The sequence below is a fragment of the Squalius cephalus genome (assembly GCF_949319135.1).
Source record: "Squalius cephalus genome assembly, chromosome: 14".
Lineage (NCBI taxonomy): Eukaryota > Metazoa > Chordata > Actinopteri > Cypriniformes > Leuciscidae > Squalius > Squalius cephalus.
The window spans coordinates 35,716,570-35,734,858 of NC_137135.1; the positions used below are offsets into that span (position 1 = coordinate 35,716,570).

Sequence of the window (18,289 nt, forward strand, 5' to 3'; positions counted from 1 at the left end):
CACTCACATGAGATCAGCCAATAGCAAACCACAACCATCCAATCAATTCCACACAGACAAAATCAAGCCCCGCCCACATTTGTTCTCGTTCCGGAAGCGTTTCACTCGGATATACAGAACAATAGACCACAACTTCTTTCATACCAACTTCAAATCAAACGTCGTAGTGTGTTTTGGCCTTTAACCACAATTCAGTTCTTCACAAGCCCTGAAGCTGTTGCATTAAACCAACAAACATGTTCACAAAAGGATTCTAGGAATCGCTTGTACACACCCATTAAAAGCACTCTTCGAAGAAATAAAAAAAAAAAAGGTGATTTATTTTGGCCACTATCACTCAGCAATTTCATAAGCAAAAAAAAAAAGGTATTCTGTGTCTAAATCAGAGGATTTTTAATGTATTTTTTAAATAGCTTTTTTCCACATACCTCTTTGGAGTCTTCCTCGCTGGCGCTGTCTGTATCGCTCTCAGCTGGAAGACAAAGGAAAAGAAATCAGACTGATTTATCCGGGATTTCCTGACTGACAGGTTATCGGATGTGGGTGGATAAAACAAAGCATGGGGAAAAAAAATAAAAAAATACTCAACTGTTTATAAATCATGGATATTGAACCCTTACAAGTTTTAACTGATTACTGACTGTCAGTGTTTCTGAACTCCTGAAACGCCTCCATTGTAGTCTTGAGTTTCTTCCGGGAACGAACACGTCACAATATTCCTCATTATAATAATTCATGCGCAGAATAAAGGGGCGGGGCCTGGTTGAGTTAGTTAGTAGTGTGTTAAACTGGCGGTTATGGGAAGGGGCGGGACATTTCCCAAACACACTAGAAGCGCTCGACCAATCAGATCACACTACTCCAGCCGACCAATCAGAGCACAGTGTGCTTTTCAGAAGGAGGGGCTTCATAGAGACAGGAAGTAAACAGAGCGTTACTGACAGACTGGGAAGAGAGGAGCCGCAACAATGGAGAATATGAGGAAAATAATCAACATTCACGCAGGAAAACCTGTTCTAGTAGAGCCTGAAACAACATCAAGACTCTGTAAAAGGGCAGAATATGACCTTTTTAAATTGCACCAAGTGTTGGGGAGATACTGGATAATATAAATCATAAATACCAGAAGAAAGTCTGGCATTGAGTTTGTGTTGACCATAAATATCTCAACACTTGAGCAAGACGTAAAACCATTCGCTTTGAGCCCCAGGCACATCTGAGAAAGAAAAAAAAGGACTGTTGATTGGAAAACGCGGAACAACAGGACATGAGTCAACATTCCCGTCCGTGTGCAAACACACTGACTAGAGATACTGTACGGTAAACTTCACGCCACTAAAACAAGTTTATCACAAGCCAAGCCTCACATATCCATCAATGGTCAAGAGTTCATCTCACATTCAACACGGTCAAACACTGCAGATAAAGGACATAATAAAGTGTTTTACAACGACTCTAGGAAGTCATTTACATTCCTTACTCGTAACTAGCTCCCATAGGGAAAAACTGCAACACTTATAGAAGGAAGTGCTGTGATCGGAAGCTTGTGTTATGGTCTTGGATTGGCAGCGAGTTTCTGTGCCAGAGTCGGAAAGAGTGTGTTGAATAATAGGTATAACTCTTACTATTACTCATTTACAGTTAGAGACTGACTAACCAAGAGTATTAAAGTCACCATGACATCAAAAAAAATAAATGTTTATATGGAATATTGCTGTATTTGTAATAAATGATTTATCCGTGCACATCATTATTGCTTTAATAATCTTGAATCAGAATAAGTTGCTCTCACAGCTCTTCTCTTATCTGATGATGTGGGCGGGGCAACCTGTCAATCACATGAGATCAGCCAATAGCAAACCACAACCATCCAATCAAATCTAAATTAAATCTGTTCATCATATAAAGTGATCGAGTCTCTTCAGGAAATTTGGATTAAACTGCTCAATTCATATGGATTAGTTTTACGATCTCTTTATGAACTTTTTGAAGCGTCAAAGTTATTGGTTGAATTTTAACGATTCAGATTCCTATTTCGATTCCAATAAGGTAAAAAAAAAACATTTAGTCTTATTGCAAAACATTTAACTATAGCTGAATACCATGAAAGAAAAAACAACTAGCCCAACTCATATAAATATCAAGCATTATTAAAGACCAGTAAACACTCAGTAATTTAAAAAAGAACAAATAGAAAATTAGCAAATTGCAACAAATAGATACAGCTGATCAAAGATACGAGTGAAATAAACAGTGTTTTAAGGTTTTTAGGTATTCAGGAACAGAAACTGTAATCAAATGTAAAACAACACTGCACTTTATAAATAAAATATACATTATAAATACAGTTAGAAAAGTGATTCAGTCAAGAACGAGTGAATTGTGTTGCATTTGTGAACTTGTGTTGTTTGATTAGTGTTATTATAGAGACGGCAAGAATATTAGTGCTGTCCCTTTAAGAGTTGCCCAGTATAGTTACACACACACACACACACACACACATGCGCAGACAACCAGTCTCTCGCATTTGACAAGACATATTTTAATGCTCACAAAAGGAATCGATAAGAAGAATCGAAATTTTTATTTCATAACAAGTATCTGATTCCACAATTGAACTTTCTTTCTTTCTAACTAATCTTTCTTTCTTTCTTTCTTTCTAACTAATCTTTCTTTTCTTTCTTTTTAACTAATCTTTCTTTCTTTTCTCTTTCTTTCTTTTTCTTTCTAACTAATCTTTCTTTTTTTCAACTAATCTTTCTTTCTTTTTAACTAATCTTTCTTTCTTTTCTCTTTCTTTCTTTTTCTTTCTAACTAATCTTTCTTTCTTTCTTTCTAACTAATCATTCTTTCTTTTCTCTTTCTTTCTTTTTCTTTCTAACTAATCTTTCTTTTCTTTCTAACTAATCTTTCTTTCTTTTCTCTTTCTTTCTTTTTCTTTCTAACTAATCTTTCTTTTCTTTCTTTTTAACTAATCTTTCTTTCTTTTCTCTTTCTTTCTTTTTCTTTCTAACTAATCTTTCTTTTCTTTCTAACTAATCTTTCTTTCTTTCTAACTAATCATTCTTTCTTTCTAACTAATCTTTCTTTCTTTCTAACTAATCTTTATTTCTTTCTTTCTAACCAATCTTTCTTTCTTTCTAACTAATCTTTCTTTTCTTTCTTTCTTTCTAACTAATCTTTCTTTCTTTCTCACTTTCTTTCTAACTAATCTTTCTTTTCTTTCTTTCTAATCTTTCTTTCTTTCTTTCTAACTAATCTTTCTTTCTTTCTAACTAATCGTTCGTTCTTTCTAACCCTTAACCCTACTCAAAGTGGTAGTTGCGTAGCTGTCAATGGAGGGACAGAAATGAACGAAAGTCTTACGGGTTTGGAACGATCTGAGGGCGAGTAAATAATGACAGAATTTTCATTTTTGGGTGAATTAACCCTTTAAACACTTTAGTGCATCACACATCGCAATGCAGTAAATACAGGAACACGAAGAACACCTTTGCAACTGCATTGCACAAGCAAATACCACTCGTTAGCAATCAAATTGAATTAACTAACAAATCTCGTCCATTATAGCATGAAGTGTCTAACTGGACTCAGACTTCTATAACATAATGAATGAGGAGCACATGCAGGTGAGAGAGTGAAGTGTGTTCTCGCCTCAGCGTTATACATTAACTCTGTTACAGTGCAGAAGTACGGCTGGCGTGACGCAGACGCGTGTCCTTGAGACGAGGGCCCGATCTCTAATGGACATTGAACAACACGACCAACACACACGGCCAGCACACATTTCAACGCCTCAAAACATGAGACTCAAGAACTTTTAGCATTTAAAATTAAAACCTTTTTCTCTAATAAGGAGAGCAGTTACATTGCAAAAAAATATTTTCTTACTTTTCCAGTAAAAATATCTAAACATTGTTAAAATACAGATACATTTACTTGAGAATCAAAAATCTTATTACTTTAGATCTTAAAAATTAAATGTTTTAAAACAAGAAAAAATATCTGCAAATGGGGTCAAAATAAACTTCAAAATTCAAAGGGAAAAGAAGCAGATATTTTGTCACATCTATCAAAATTAAGTGAGTTTTTCAGAAAACAAGACTAAACATGTCATTTAGTTTCTCAAGTAAATGCATCTTGATTTAGGAATTTTACTGAGTAAGAATGAAGTACCTTTGTTTGCTAAAAAAAAAAAAAAAAACGTATCTCCTTTGCAATAAATGCTTTGCTTCCTTAGTATTTCTGTCTTGTTTTCCAGAATAAACATCTAAACGTTCTTAAATCAAGATATATTTACTTGTACAATTTAAAAGTACAGTGACTAAGATATTAAGTCTTGTTTTCTGAAATATGTATTAAAATAAAGTTAGTTAATGCCTTAAAACAAAAACAAATATCTGAAAATGAACTTTTAAGCAAACTCAATTTATTTCAGACTTAATATATTTTCTTAAGTCAATTTTCTTCCCAAGTAAACGTATCTTGATCTGAGAATGTTTCTAATGTGTGTTTGTTTGTTCACAAACACAAGAAGGGCTGCTTGATTATGGCAAAAATCATAATCACGATTATTTCTGTGAATATTGTAATACTATGAGTGGGTCACATGACCAAACCTTTTGATTTATTTAACGATAGCGGTATATATCAAGTATATATTCACTGGAAATAAGGTTGCAATGACATCTAAATTTTAGATACCAGCAAAATTTCACAATTCTTGATATCAATTTCGATAGAATACTAGGCTTACTAATGTAAGGAAAAAAGAAGTCCTCAAAAAATTATTAAAAAATAAGTAAACAGTCAGTAATACAATAAAAAAAAAAAAGGCAAATTACAAACAATAGGACAAATACAATATACAAATGAAACAAACTGTGCTTTAAGTTTTTTTATCTATAAGTATTCAGCAAATAGACTATTACGGAAATTGAATAATCAAATGTAAAATAAAACAACAGTCTTCACTGTAAGAATTAAACTTTGCTTTGATTCTTATTAACCCTTTCGTCGCCGACACATACCAGCAAGCTGTATTCATTTGACCATAACTCTTCAACCGTTTGCACTATCAAAACCATTCAAATTGCCCCTGACAGTAGACAACATGCGCTTTCGGCAATATGCGGCTTATTACGGTAATTTATAAATGTAGTAAGTAAATGACAGCAGTGCGGGAAGGAAGGATTTGAACAGAGAGATACGAAGTGTGGCAGGTTAGAGTGTTTTGGATTGCATAAAATAATAAAAGAAACGAACAAATACATGGCGAAAGAAGTGTTAGACAGCAGAAGAGGGGATTGGGATGATTTTTAATGAAACTTGGGAAGCGGATGGCCGTTACTCTTTCACGTATCTAAGCATGTAGTGTGTGCATGTGTATGTGTGCATGTATGAAAAAAAGTGTCCCAAATGAAAACTGTGCAACCCAGTGTCACAAAAAAGACTTGTATATATGTATTATAGTTCATTTTTCAACTTTTTCATTTTCATGATTTTTTCTGTTTTTTTCTAAATAAAAACCAGTAAATTTATTCTCTTTTTTTTTTTTTTTTTTTTTTTTTTTTCTATTTACAAACTCACCACACACAGTAATGGTCAATAACTGTAATTTGTTGAAAGCTAATCTTTTTCTGAAAAAGATGACACCTTGCACATTAAGACAGCACATTGTTTTAGAATTGTACAGTCAAAAAATCAAAATATGTGAAAAACACCTATTTTAGCTTCAGGTTCTAAAGGGTTAAAGCTACTAAAGTTATTCAGTCGAGAGCAGCGAGTGATTTTCTCTCTGTACTTTGTTGTTTGATGAACCATAATGACACAGACGGGGTTTATTAGGCTGCTGTCACTTTAAGAGTGTCACGGATCTAATATACTGATACACATTCTTTAACTGTTTATGTTCACTTAAGACACCACCAACTGTGCTTACGTAAAAAAATCGCCAAGTCCAGCATTCTGACATATTTTGCTGTGTATTTGACCGTTTAGGCGTGCAGCTGAAGCTCAAAGTACACATTACTCCCAAAGCGCGCACAAAGAAAGTTACCCGAGGACTCGAAAATGCGTGGTGTTTTCAAGATGCCGAGAGCTAGCGTCCGCGGCTAACTTCCACTTGACAGAGACGCGCAAATGTACATAAAACGAATCAGTGTTATACAGCTCAACATGATGAAATGTTAGAATATGATCAGTATGTTATTCTAATGTTGATCTCGCTCACTGCTAGTCTCATACAGACAAACTAACACACAGAATAACATTATAACTTTAACACACTCAAATGCAGTTTAGTGTGATAGTGTAGAGCAAGTGAAGCAGCGCTGCGTTCCCTCACAAGTTTCATTCGTCTAATAAACTGCCCTGTGTGAGTGTTATTCAGCACTAGCGGGTAAGTTAGTTCGGTAGGATTAAATGTCCTCATTCCTTTATATCCGCGGGACTCGCGTGTGGCGCTGAGATCTGTCTCTCATTAGCACTCGCGCCGCTTCATCCCACAGTCATGTTAAAAACATCAGTGTATTCACTCATCCATAAACATTATTAGATCCTTCAGCATGACGACAAGATCCATAATTCCGCTTATGCGTCATCAACCGACGCCTTTGTTATTGTAAGAGGTTAGCGACCCCTAGCGGCGAAAAAACTTACATATTGCAGCTTTAATAACTCTTTTTAATATCACGTACGTCCCATTTTGCGAAAGTCCCCTTACATGATTTTACTGATTTGTACGTGACGTGATTAGTGACAGTGAAACAAATGGAATGGTGGACAGTAATTGTTTAATAATCGTTGGAAGCCAAAATCAAATCAATTGCGATTAAACGCACACAAGATCAAATCTAATCGCCTGTGTCTGTGTCCACAGGCCACTGAGAGCAAACAAGGAGTGGGAATTCCTATTGATTAAAAAGTGGAGATACTTCAGGGAATGGTGAGGAGAACAGGATTGCGTCATCACGGTGAACACACACAAGTTCAATGTGTGGAAATGTCCAAAATTACACCATCAAAATCGAAAAGCTGTAAGGCTCTGAAGGCCATGCTGGATTAATATGAATATAGTCAAGGCTAAGCTTGTTTCCACTATGGAATAAAAACATAAAAAAGGTAACTGAGATTTTTGAAATTATGAAATTTAAAGTCACAATTCTGACTTTTTTTCTCTGAATTCTGAGATATAAACTCGCAACTGCAAGTTATAAAGTCAGAATTGCAAGTTTATTTCTAAGAATTGTGACTTTATATTTCATAATTAAAAATATATATCACAAATCTGACTTTTTTTCCTCAGAATTACAACTTTTTATCTTGCAATTGCACCTTTATTTCTCAGAATTGCGACTTTATCTCTCACATCTTGCAATTGCGGAAAAAAAGTCATAATTGCATGATATAAAATCAGTTCTGAGGGAAAAAATCTGAATAAAACAACTTTATATTTAGCAATTTTCGCAATGGGACTGTAATACTTACAATTATGGAGGAAAAAAGTCAGATTTGTGGGATATAAATTTGCAATTGCGAAAAAAAAGTCAGAATTGCGGAATATGAATTCGGAATTGCAAGTTTATATCTCGCAATTGCGACTTTATTTCTCAGTATTGCATCTGTATCTCGCAAAATTGCATGATATAAACAGTTCTGAGAAAAAAAAAGTCAGAATTATGAGATATAAAACAACTTTATATTTAGCACTTTTCGCAATGGGACTTTAGAACTTACAATTGTGGGAAAAAAAGTCCGATTTGTGGGATATAAATTTGCATTTGGAAGAAAAAGTCAGAATTGTGAGTTTATATCTCGCAATATAAACTTTATAACTTGCAATTGTGGAAAAAAAAGTCAGAATTGCGGAATATAAATACGGAATTGCAAGTTTATATCTCGCAATTGCGACTTTATTTCTCAGAATTGCGACTGTATCTCGCAACTTGCAATTGCGGAAAAAAAGCAATTGCAAAATTGCATGACATAAACAGTTCTGAGAAAAAAAAAAGTCAGAATTATGAGATATAAAACAACTTTATATCTCGCAATTTGGACTTTAATAACTCGCAATGCGGATTTTATAACTTGCAATTGCGAAAAAAGTCCAAATCGAACATTTACATTTAGCAATTCGGACTTTTAACCTACAATTGAGGGAAAAAGTCTGAATTGTGAGTTATAAATTTGCGAGTATAAACAGGGTTTCTGCAGGTTTCAGTAAGTCAAATTTAAGACCTTTTTAAGACATTTTAAGACCATAAAGATTGAAATTTAAGACCTACACGACGCATTATCCAAGTTAGATAGATAGTTACCTCGGGATCATTAGAGTATCTATCCATCTTTCTATCTATCTAGGATTATCTGATGTGTGTGAGAGAGAGGGAGAGGTAGATATTTTTTTAATAGAAAATTGTACTTTTGCATATTATACTTTAAAAACACAATTATTGTTGATTTTAGTTGATCATCATAGTTGATCATAACTAGAAAGGAAATGATGAGATGATTAAAGTAGGGCTGTCAAACGATTAATCGCGATTAATCGCATCCAAAATAAAAGTTTGTTTTTACATAATATATGTGTATAAAAATATATGTATAAAAAATGTGTTATTTATATATAAAATATTTATATATAATATAAATTATATATAATATAAATATATATACACAGTATATACATGCAAATATTTCTTAAATATATACATGCATGTGTGTGTATTTATATATATAAAATAATTATACACCGTACACACACATATATTATGTAAAAACAAACTTTTATTTTGGATGCGATTAATCGCGATTAATCGTTTGACAGCCCTAGATTAAAGTGACCAAAATTATCACGGTTATCACAGAATCCTGTTCAAAAAGTACTAATACTACAGAATGAAGTCAATTCAACAAGTTTTATGTCGAAAAACAGCAAATAACAAATTGATTAGCATCAATATGCACTTTTTGTTTACATAAACATTAAAATACCATTAAAAATGATGGCCAGATTTTAAAAGAGTGTCTTGCAACATGTTATCTACTAACATGTACAAGTTCAAATAAAGTTTTGACAAAAAAGATTTTATACAAAGATAAACCTCATATTTCAGCCTTTAAATATTTTTTATAAAAAGAATGAGGCAAAAAAGATAAATTACTGACATTTACACATTATAGCTTATATTTATTAGTAGTGTTTGGGTGCACCCCCATCCTTCATGTTGACTGAGCTTTCAATGTCGTTATGGAAAGGGGTGATTGGTTGGTTCCTGTCACATGACCTGCGGTGCATTTGCAGCATTCTGAAAAGTTTAGATTTTTTTCATCTCGTTGCGCCTGGTAAAACAATTAGAGCGTCGCTTCAATTATGAGCGCGCTTGCCCCGCGCCTACATTTGAACAAACTTGAGCGCGCAAAAGACGCGATATGTGAATGGCCTCTGGCGAGCTAGCTCATATCAAGCCACGAGCGACGTGTTGGAGACCCTGCTCCAGGGCTCAGCTTTGTAGGCTACAACTCCATACTTTTTTGCTACTTTGTAATAACTTTCTGCGGCCAGCGTTTCTGGAAATGAACGAGGGTAAACACTTTTTTAGACCTGACTAAATGAAATTTAAGACCTAGGATGAAAATCTGGCCGTTTTTAAGACTTTTTAAGGCCTTAAATTTAAAGTTCAGAATTTTAGACTTTTTAAGACTTTTTAAAGGAGAACTCCGGTCAATTTTAACATTGAGCTCATTTTTTTGTAAATTTGGAGTGCTGTCAGTACAGAGAACAACGACAGAAATCGGTGTTGCCTACACCGAGTTATCCTCTTTTTAAAATTTGCACCCTGTTGACTTCAATGGGGCAAGTTTTAAACCTGCTTTTAGCCTCTTAACATCCTTGATGTGTCATTACAAGTGCACAGGTCATGTGAGTGATTCCTTCAGAGTGAACACGAGTGAATCTGACTGCAGTAGATGTGAAAGATATGAATAAAAGTGATGTTAATTCAGCCAGCGCACATACCTGTATTTACATCCTGTTTTCGGCTGAAGTCCACAGTAGTCGATTGCCGAGTTCACACGCATTGGTTTAGTACGTACGATCATGCGCCCGAACTCGACAATCGACTACTGTGGACTTTGACCGAAAACAGGATGTAAATACAGGTATGTGCCCTGGCTGAATAAACATAATTTTTATCCATTTCTTTCACATCTACTGCAGTCAGATTCACCCGTGTTCACTCTGAAGGAATCACTCACATGACCTGTGCACTTGTAATGACATATCAAGGATGTTAAGAGGCTAAAAGCAGGTTTAAAACTTGCCCCATTGAAGTCAACAGGGTGCAAATTTTAAAAAGAGGATAACACGGTGTAGGCAACACCGATTTCTGTCGTTGTTCTCTGTACTGACAGCACTCCAAATTTACAAAAAAATGAGCTCAATGTTAAAATTGACCGGAGTTCTCCTTTAAGACCCCGCGGAAACCCTGATAAACTCGTTAATATCTCTCAATTCTGAGAAAAATAGTCAGAATTGAGAGATAAAAAGTTGCAATTACCGTTCTTTTTAATATTCCGTGGCAGAAACAAGCTTCCATGCTAAAGGGATGCGAGTGTATGTGTCCAACCAACCTCCATACGAGGAGACGGGGGAGATCTGTAGGGGGTAGTGGCTGGAGGTCACGGCCTGATCCTCGTTTTCCGTCACCACCTCGATGGTCTGACACACGTCAGGAAGATCGTTGATGATCAGGTGGTCGTCCCGCCCATCAGCCTCTGAGGAACGAGAAGAGGGAAGAGAGAGTGAATATGGAGAACAGTGAAGTGGGAAGTGAGCGTGTTTCTTAAAGGGGGGCATATGTGTGTACTTTTTCATTTTTCATGAAGCTGAACTCTATTTCCCATGACTCTGTAATGAAATTGCAGTGGAAACCAGGTTAAAAACAAATTAACCAGCTGAAAGGCTTTTGTAAATGAATTACGTTGCTTTTGGTTTTAGCTTTGCCAATTCAATGTGTATCACAAACCTCATATCAATGCTGACTAACAAAGCAAACACACACTAAGCTCACCTTTTACCCCAGTAGTGTGCATTACTGAGTCTGAAGGCGAACAGAGGACGTGAATAAACACAGAAACAAGGAGATCTGGATAAACAGGTTTGTGACAGAAATGATAGGTGTCTCGTCATCATATCCCATCCTCAATGTTAAATTATGAATCTTGTGAAAATCTGTCACGAAAATGCATTTTGCATAAATTGCATGTGTATTTATGTGTCATTTGCTGTACTGGATATAATTCATGTTGATTTTAATTTAAGTAAAATAATTGTTTTGTTAACTGAAATAAAGCTGGAATATTAAAATATTAATATTTGTTGAATATTACGAAAACGAAAAATTGTTGGCTTGGCAAATAAACTGAAATATGTTTATGTTGAAGCACTAAATTTATTAAGTGGAAATATGTAAAAACTAAAATTGAAATAAAACATAAATAGCAATATTAAATGACAAAAGCACATCAGGAAAAAACTAGAATTAACATGAAAACTAAAAAACTAAAAATATTAATAAAATGATGATAAAACTAAAATAACATTGGTCTGGATAATTTACATGAATGAAAATTTATAAAATTTTAGTATGGGAATTTGGTGGGGAAAATTAGCATGAAAAAAAAAAGCAAAATAATCCTAAAATATGTTTTTAAAAACATAATATAAATGGCCTTTTTTCCTGATTATGGGGTGAAATATGAGCCGAGCATTGACCCAATAACACCAGCCATTCAGACACTTTCAATACTAAAGGCAAATAAAGCTCTTTAATAATGCAAACCGCCGCCATTGTGAGAGTTTATGTTTATGAACACGGCTGAGCTCAGACTCAGTGCCAAAGGAAGTTCACGTCTACGAGGTGTTTGATTTTGGAGAAAAGCGAGAGAAAGTCCCACAGCTGTGAAGTGACGCATGTGTCTTATAATGTATGTGAACCAGGACAGGAGAGGCACTGCAAACTCAAGAGAAGCCTGAAGCATTCTGGGTGACTGAGGAGCGCTGAACAAAATGCTGTTGTGTTTTCAAGGACCGTTTCATATTCTCTCAAACCACAAGTCATGCTTTTTTTTTTTTTAAAGAGACAACTAAAATAACCCTGAGAGAGAACACATTTAACAGACCTGTTTGTATCAGTAATAATACATTTTAATAAAATATTTTCAATTATATTTGATACATGTATTTAATATGTCAAAAGGTATTATTATTATAAATAAAAATAAAATAAAAAAACATCAAGCCATTTAAGTGTTTTGTTTTAAGATTCTCTTGAAAATGAAAATGGTTATATTATATTATATTATATTATATTATATTATATTATATTATATTATAGTTTTGTTTTATTAAAATAGCCCTAAAACCGAACACTTTTGAATGGCTTGATGTATGTATTATTATTATTATTATTTAAATATGAATTCTTTGTATTTTCGTATAAAATATTTTTAAAATATTTTGAGATTATTATTTTCATAATAATAATTATAACAACAAACTATTTGAAAAAAAAAACTTTTTTTTTTTTTTTACTAAAATAAAATAAATATGCATCAAGCAATTCCCAAGTATTTTAGGGGTATTTTAATTATTTTATTATTTTATTATTTTAAGTTTCTTTCTTTAAAAAGCATGACTTTTAACACTGACTTGAACAGCGATTGGATAGTTCACCCAAATATTTAAATTCTGTCATCATTTACTATCCTCATGTAGTTTCTTTCTTCTGCTGAACACAAAAGAAGATATTTTGAAGAATGTCGGTAACCAAATGGTTTCTGGTCCTCATTGACTTCCATCATATTTGTTTTCCTACTATAGAAGTCAATGGGGTCCAACAACTGTTTGATTCCCAACATTCTTCAAAATATCTTCTTTTGTGTTCAATAGAAGAGAGAAACTCTTGGAACAACATGATGGTGAGTAAATGATAACAGAATTTGCATTTTTGTGTGAACTATCCCTTTGAGTAAAACATAATTTGGTTGAATTAGTGTCGATAAGTGCTGTTTTTAAGACACTCGTTAAAATGGTGTCATTTATCGGCCAATTCAACATTAGAGAATCAACACCTGGTTGTGTAGAAAAGTGTGAACATCTGATAATCTGAACACCTAAAATGTGAAATGAGTGTAGAGATAAAAACCAGATACAGTTTCTAATCCTAGCTTCTTGCTTGCCGTCCTGTAGAGAACCGGTTCCACCTGAATTACGTCACATGACCGTGGCACAGGTGTGCAGGGTGGATCAGGATAGTCTGTACCTGTGCTATAGTAATCCTCCTCAAGCTTGACTGTCACTGAGGACGAGCCGTTGCTGTTTTCCCAACTGGAAGCCTCAGGACACGATCGCACCGCCTGTGGTTAACACACACACACACACACACACATCTGTGTCGATTCATCTAATAACCTTTATCATTTCAGCATTTCTGACTGCACACACAACGACACACACCCAAAAGTGAGAGTCCATACCTTTATCTTTTCTTCTTTTTCAGCTGCTCGCTTCTTTCCTTTGAGAAACACAGACACACACATCGAGATCAATGCATGCAAATCATCAAATCTGTCATTTCAACATTTGATGTGCTTTTTCACCCCAAAATCAAATAGGAAATTATAAAATTTAATTATATTTTTTCATATATTATATCATATATCATTGAAATTATATTTGCTTTTTATAATTATATGATAATGAAGCCATTTTAGGGCCATTAAGATGTTTAAATAACTAAATGCTATATAAATTCTAGTAAATTCTACATTTATACCAGTATTACTATGATGCAAACATTTCATTATCGGGTTTTTTATGTTTAATTCTCATTATCCTCATTAGATTCTCATTAATTATGTTTTGATTTAAATCAACATAAAGCAGTAAAAACAAATCTATACACATAAATTATTACACAATTACATTTTTAAAAACATCCTTCACGTTGAGCTTTGCTGTACTAAAGGCACAGCTACATGTGACATTAATAACAATTAATAATGGGTTTTGAATAAATGCTGTTCTTTTTAACTTTTTATTCATCAATGAATCCTGAAAAAGTGTCACGGGTTATAAAAATATATATATATATTAAGCTGCTGTTTCCAACATTGATAATAAATCAGGTTAAGATAATGATTTCTGAAGGATCATGTGACAGTGAAGACTGAAATAATGATGCTGAAAATTCAGCTTTGCATCACAGGATTAAATGACATTTTAAAGTATATTAGAATAGAAAAACATTATTTAAAAGTGTAATAATATTTCACAATAGTACTGTTTTTTTCTGTATTTTTCTGTAGGCTTGAAGAGCATAAGAGACTTCTTTCAAAAATATAAAAAATAGTAATGTTTCCAAACTTTCGACCGGTAATATGTGTATATGTATAAAGTTTGCATTACAGCAATGATAAGCTGAAGGAAAATGCATTATATTGTCCTGGAAATAATGTAGAAAATTTCATTTATTTATTTCTAAAAAGAATTGGGGGTGAAATATGACATGAACATATTATTTTCTTCTCAGCTTTTGTGAGACACATCAGTAACAGTTACTTGGGCAGACTAAGTGGGATCATACCAGAATTATTATAGTTAACTAACACTAAAATCATGAAAAAAGTGTCACTTGAAATAAATTAAATTATAACAAATAAATTAAATTTTAAAACTTCAGCTATTTGCAACATTGCTTAGTTTCATGTAGTTTAAGTTCTACTAAAATAACTAAACTGAAATAATAATTAATACAAATTTTAAACGTATTGTTTAAAAACAAATTAATACAAATGTCAAAAACACACAACAGAAATACCAAAACTTAAACTAAAATTAAAATAAAAACAGAAAATATATAAATATAAGGCAAAATACTGATAAAAACAAGAGTATCTCAGTGAAATACCACTCTTGGGTTTGATTAAACAAACAGGTCATGCTTTGATCACAGAAATGTCTTTAGATTCCACATCATCATGTCCAGGCACGTCAGAATAAAATGAAGGTGCGTCTCTGTGATGAAGTCAGTTGCAGTGTTTACATGGACCCTAATAATGCCACCGGACTAGTAGCACAGTCAGAATAAATAAAATAATCACATCTAACCGCGTAAATCGGAATGAATTGGTCAAATCAACAGTCCTTGTTTCGGACTCTCATCCCACAGCACGGCACAACGGGTCTTGTGTTTCCTAATCAGAACCCGAAACAGATAAATATAAAGTCTGCTCTTTAAAACAAAGAAGAGAAGCGATGTAGGAGAATAGTTAGCGCAAACGGCAGGATTCGTGCAGTGTGTACATGATGTAAAATCAATTCTGATTTGAAGCTTGTGACATATAAACGCACACATAAACCTGATCACTTTCTTTAGCGGTCATGTAAACACTATGTTCGGATTCATCAATCGTATTGAAACAAAAGGTGTCCATGTAAACGTTGCTAGTGCCAGTATGGATGTGTGTTATGGACTGACCTCTCTTTGAGTGCCTCTCAGACGCTGACAGCATCTTGTAAACTCTGAAGGCATTTGTTCCCTTTTTGATGCTTTTGTCCTTCACCTCTTCTATGTCAGGCAGGGAGTTCATGGCACAGCGGAAGTTTGCCTTCCATGTTTTGGGGTCCGGTTTGTCACCTGGTTGATATTTACCTAAAGAAATAGCAATGGAAAACCAGATACCCTTATAATATAGAATGACATTTCTTGATCACTTCAGCTTTTTATATTTGTATTGACTTTATTAGCTATGAAAATAGCAATGTAGAAGAAACTCAAATTATATATTGTATATAAGAATGAGAATATCATATATATATAAACCCTAGCATCCTACCAGAACACCCCATCAACCAACTAGTAAAATCCTAGCATCCTCCCAGAACACCCCATCAACCAACTAGTAAAACCCTAGCATCCTCCCAGAACACCCCATCAACCAACTAGTAAAATCCTAGCATCCTCCCAGAACACCCCATCAACCAACTAGTAAAATCCTAGCATCCTCCCAGAACACCCCATCAACCAACTAGTAAAATCCTAGCATCCTCCCAGAACACCCCATCAACCAACTAGTAAAACCCTAGCATCCTCCCAGAACACCCCATCAACTAACTAGTAAAACCCTAGCATCCTCCCAGAACACCCCAGCATCCTCCCAGAACACCCCATCAACCAACTAGTAAAACCCCAGCATCCTCCAAGAACACCCCATCAACTAACTAGTAAAACCCTAGCATCCTCCCAGAACACTCCATCAACCAACTAGTAAAACCCCAGCATCCTCCCAGAACACCCCATCAACCAACTAGTAAAACCCCAGCATCCTCCCAGAACACCCCATCAACCAACTAGTAAAACCCCAGCATCCTCCCAGAACACCCCATCAACCAACTAGTAAAACCCAGCATCCTCCCAGAACACCCCATCAACCAACTAGTAAAACCCTAGCATCCTCCCAGAACACTCCATCAACCAACTAGTAAAACCCCAGCATCCTCCCAGAACACCCCATCAACCAACTAGTAAAACCCAGCATCCTCCCAGAACACCCCATCAACCAACTAGTAAAACCCTAGCATCCTCCCAGAACACTCCATCAACCAACTAGTAAAACCCTAGCATCCTCCCAGAACACTCCATCAACCAACTAGTAAAACCCTAGCATCCTCCCAGAACACCCCATCAACCAACTAGTAAAACCCTAGCATCCTCCCAGAACACCCCATCAACCAACTAGTAAAACCCTAGCATCCTCCCAGAACACCCCATCAACCAACTAGTAAAACCCTAGCATCCTCCCAGAACACCCCATCAACCAACTAGTAAAACTCTAGCATCCTCCCAGAACACCCCATCAACCAACTAGTAAAACTCTAGCATCCTCCAAGAACACCCCATCAACCAACTAGTAAAACCCTAGCATCCTCCCAGAACACCCCATCAACCAACTAGTAAAACCCTAGCATCCTCCCAGAACACCCCATCAACCAACTAGTAAAACCCCAGCATCCTCCCAGAACACCCCATCAACCAACTAGTAAAACCCCAGCATCCTCCCAGAACACCCCATCAACCAAGTAGTAAAACCCAGCATCCTCCCAGAACACCCCATCAACCAACTAGTAAAACCCTAGCATCCTCCCAGAACACTCCATCAACCAACTAGTAAAACCCTAGCATCCTCCCAGAACACCCCATCAACCAACTAGTAAAACCCTAGCATCCTCCCAGAACACCCCATCAACCAACTAGTAAAACCCCAGCATCCTCCCAGAACACCCATCAACCAACTAGTAAAACCCCAGCATCCTCCCAGAACACCCCATCAACCAACTAGTAAAACCCTAGCATCCTCCCAGAACACCCCATCAACCAACTAGTAAAACCCTAGCATCCTCCCAGAACACCCCATCAACCAACTAGTAAAACCCTAGCATCCTCCCAGAACACCCCATCAACCAACTAGTAAAACTCTAGCATCCTCCCAGAACACCCCATCAACCAACTAGTAAAACTCTAGCATCCTCCAAGAACACCCCATCAACCAACTAGTAAAACCCTAGCATCCTCCCAGAACACTCCATCAACCAACTAGTAAAACCCTAGCATCCTCCCAGAACACCCCATCAACCAACTAGTAAAACCCTAGCATCCTCCCAGAACACCCCATCAACCAACTAGTAAAACCCTAGCATCCTCCCAGAACACCCCATCAACCAACTAGTAAAACCCTAGCATCCTCCCAGAACACTCCATCAACCAACTAGTAAAACCCCAGCATCCTCCCAGAACACCCCATCAACCAACTAGTAAAACCCCAGCATCCTCCCAGAACACCCCATCAACCAACTAGTAAAACCCCAGCATCCTCCCAGAACACCCCATCAACCAACTAGTAAAACCCAGCATCCTCCCAGAACACCCCATCAACCAACTAGTAAAACCCTAGCATCCTCCCAGAACACTCCATCAACCAACTAGTAAAACCCCAGCATCCTCCCAGAACACCCCATCAACCAACTAGTAAAACCCAGCATCCTCCCAGAACACCCCATCAACCAACTAGTAAAACCCTAGCATCCTCCCAGAACACTCCATCAACCAACTAGTAAAACCCTAGCATCCTCCCAGAACACTCCATCAACCAACTAGTAAAACCCTAGCATCCTCCCAGAACACCCCATCAACCAACTAGTAAAACCCTAGCATCCTCCCAGAACACC

The 18,289-nt window shown here is 35.7% G+C and overlaps 1 protein-coding gene across 3 annotated transcripts in view; it reads right to left on the reverse strand.

Moving 5' to 3' along the window:
- Positions 1–18,289, reverse strand: part of irf2b (interferon regulatory factor 2b) — a 29,793-nt gene that overhangs the window by 8,539 nt on the left and 2,965 nt on the right. For all 3 annotated transcript variants that reach the window (XM_079892145.1, XM_079892144.1, XM_079892143.1), the window contains exons 4-8: positions 15,543–15,716; positions 13,540–13,577; positions 13,326–13,419; positions 10,633–10,776; positions 429–472 (exon numbers count right to left, since the gene is read on the reverse strand). In XM_079892145.1, the coding sequence (XP_079748271.1) occupies positions 429–472; positions 10,633–10,776; positions 13,326–13,419; positions 13,540–13,577; positions 15,543–15,716 (494 nt within the window). The remainder of the gene's footprint in view (positions 1–428; positions 473–10,632; positions 10,777–13,325; positions 13,420–13,539; positions 13,578–15,542; positions 15,717–18,289) is intronic.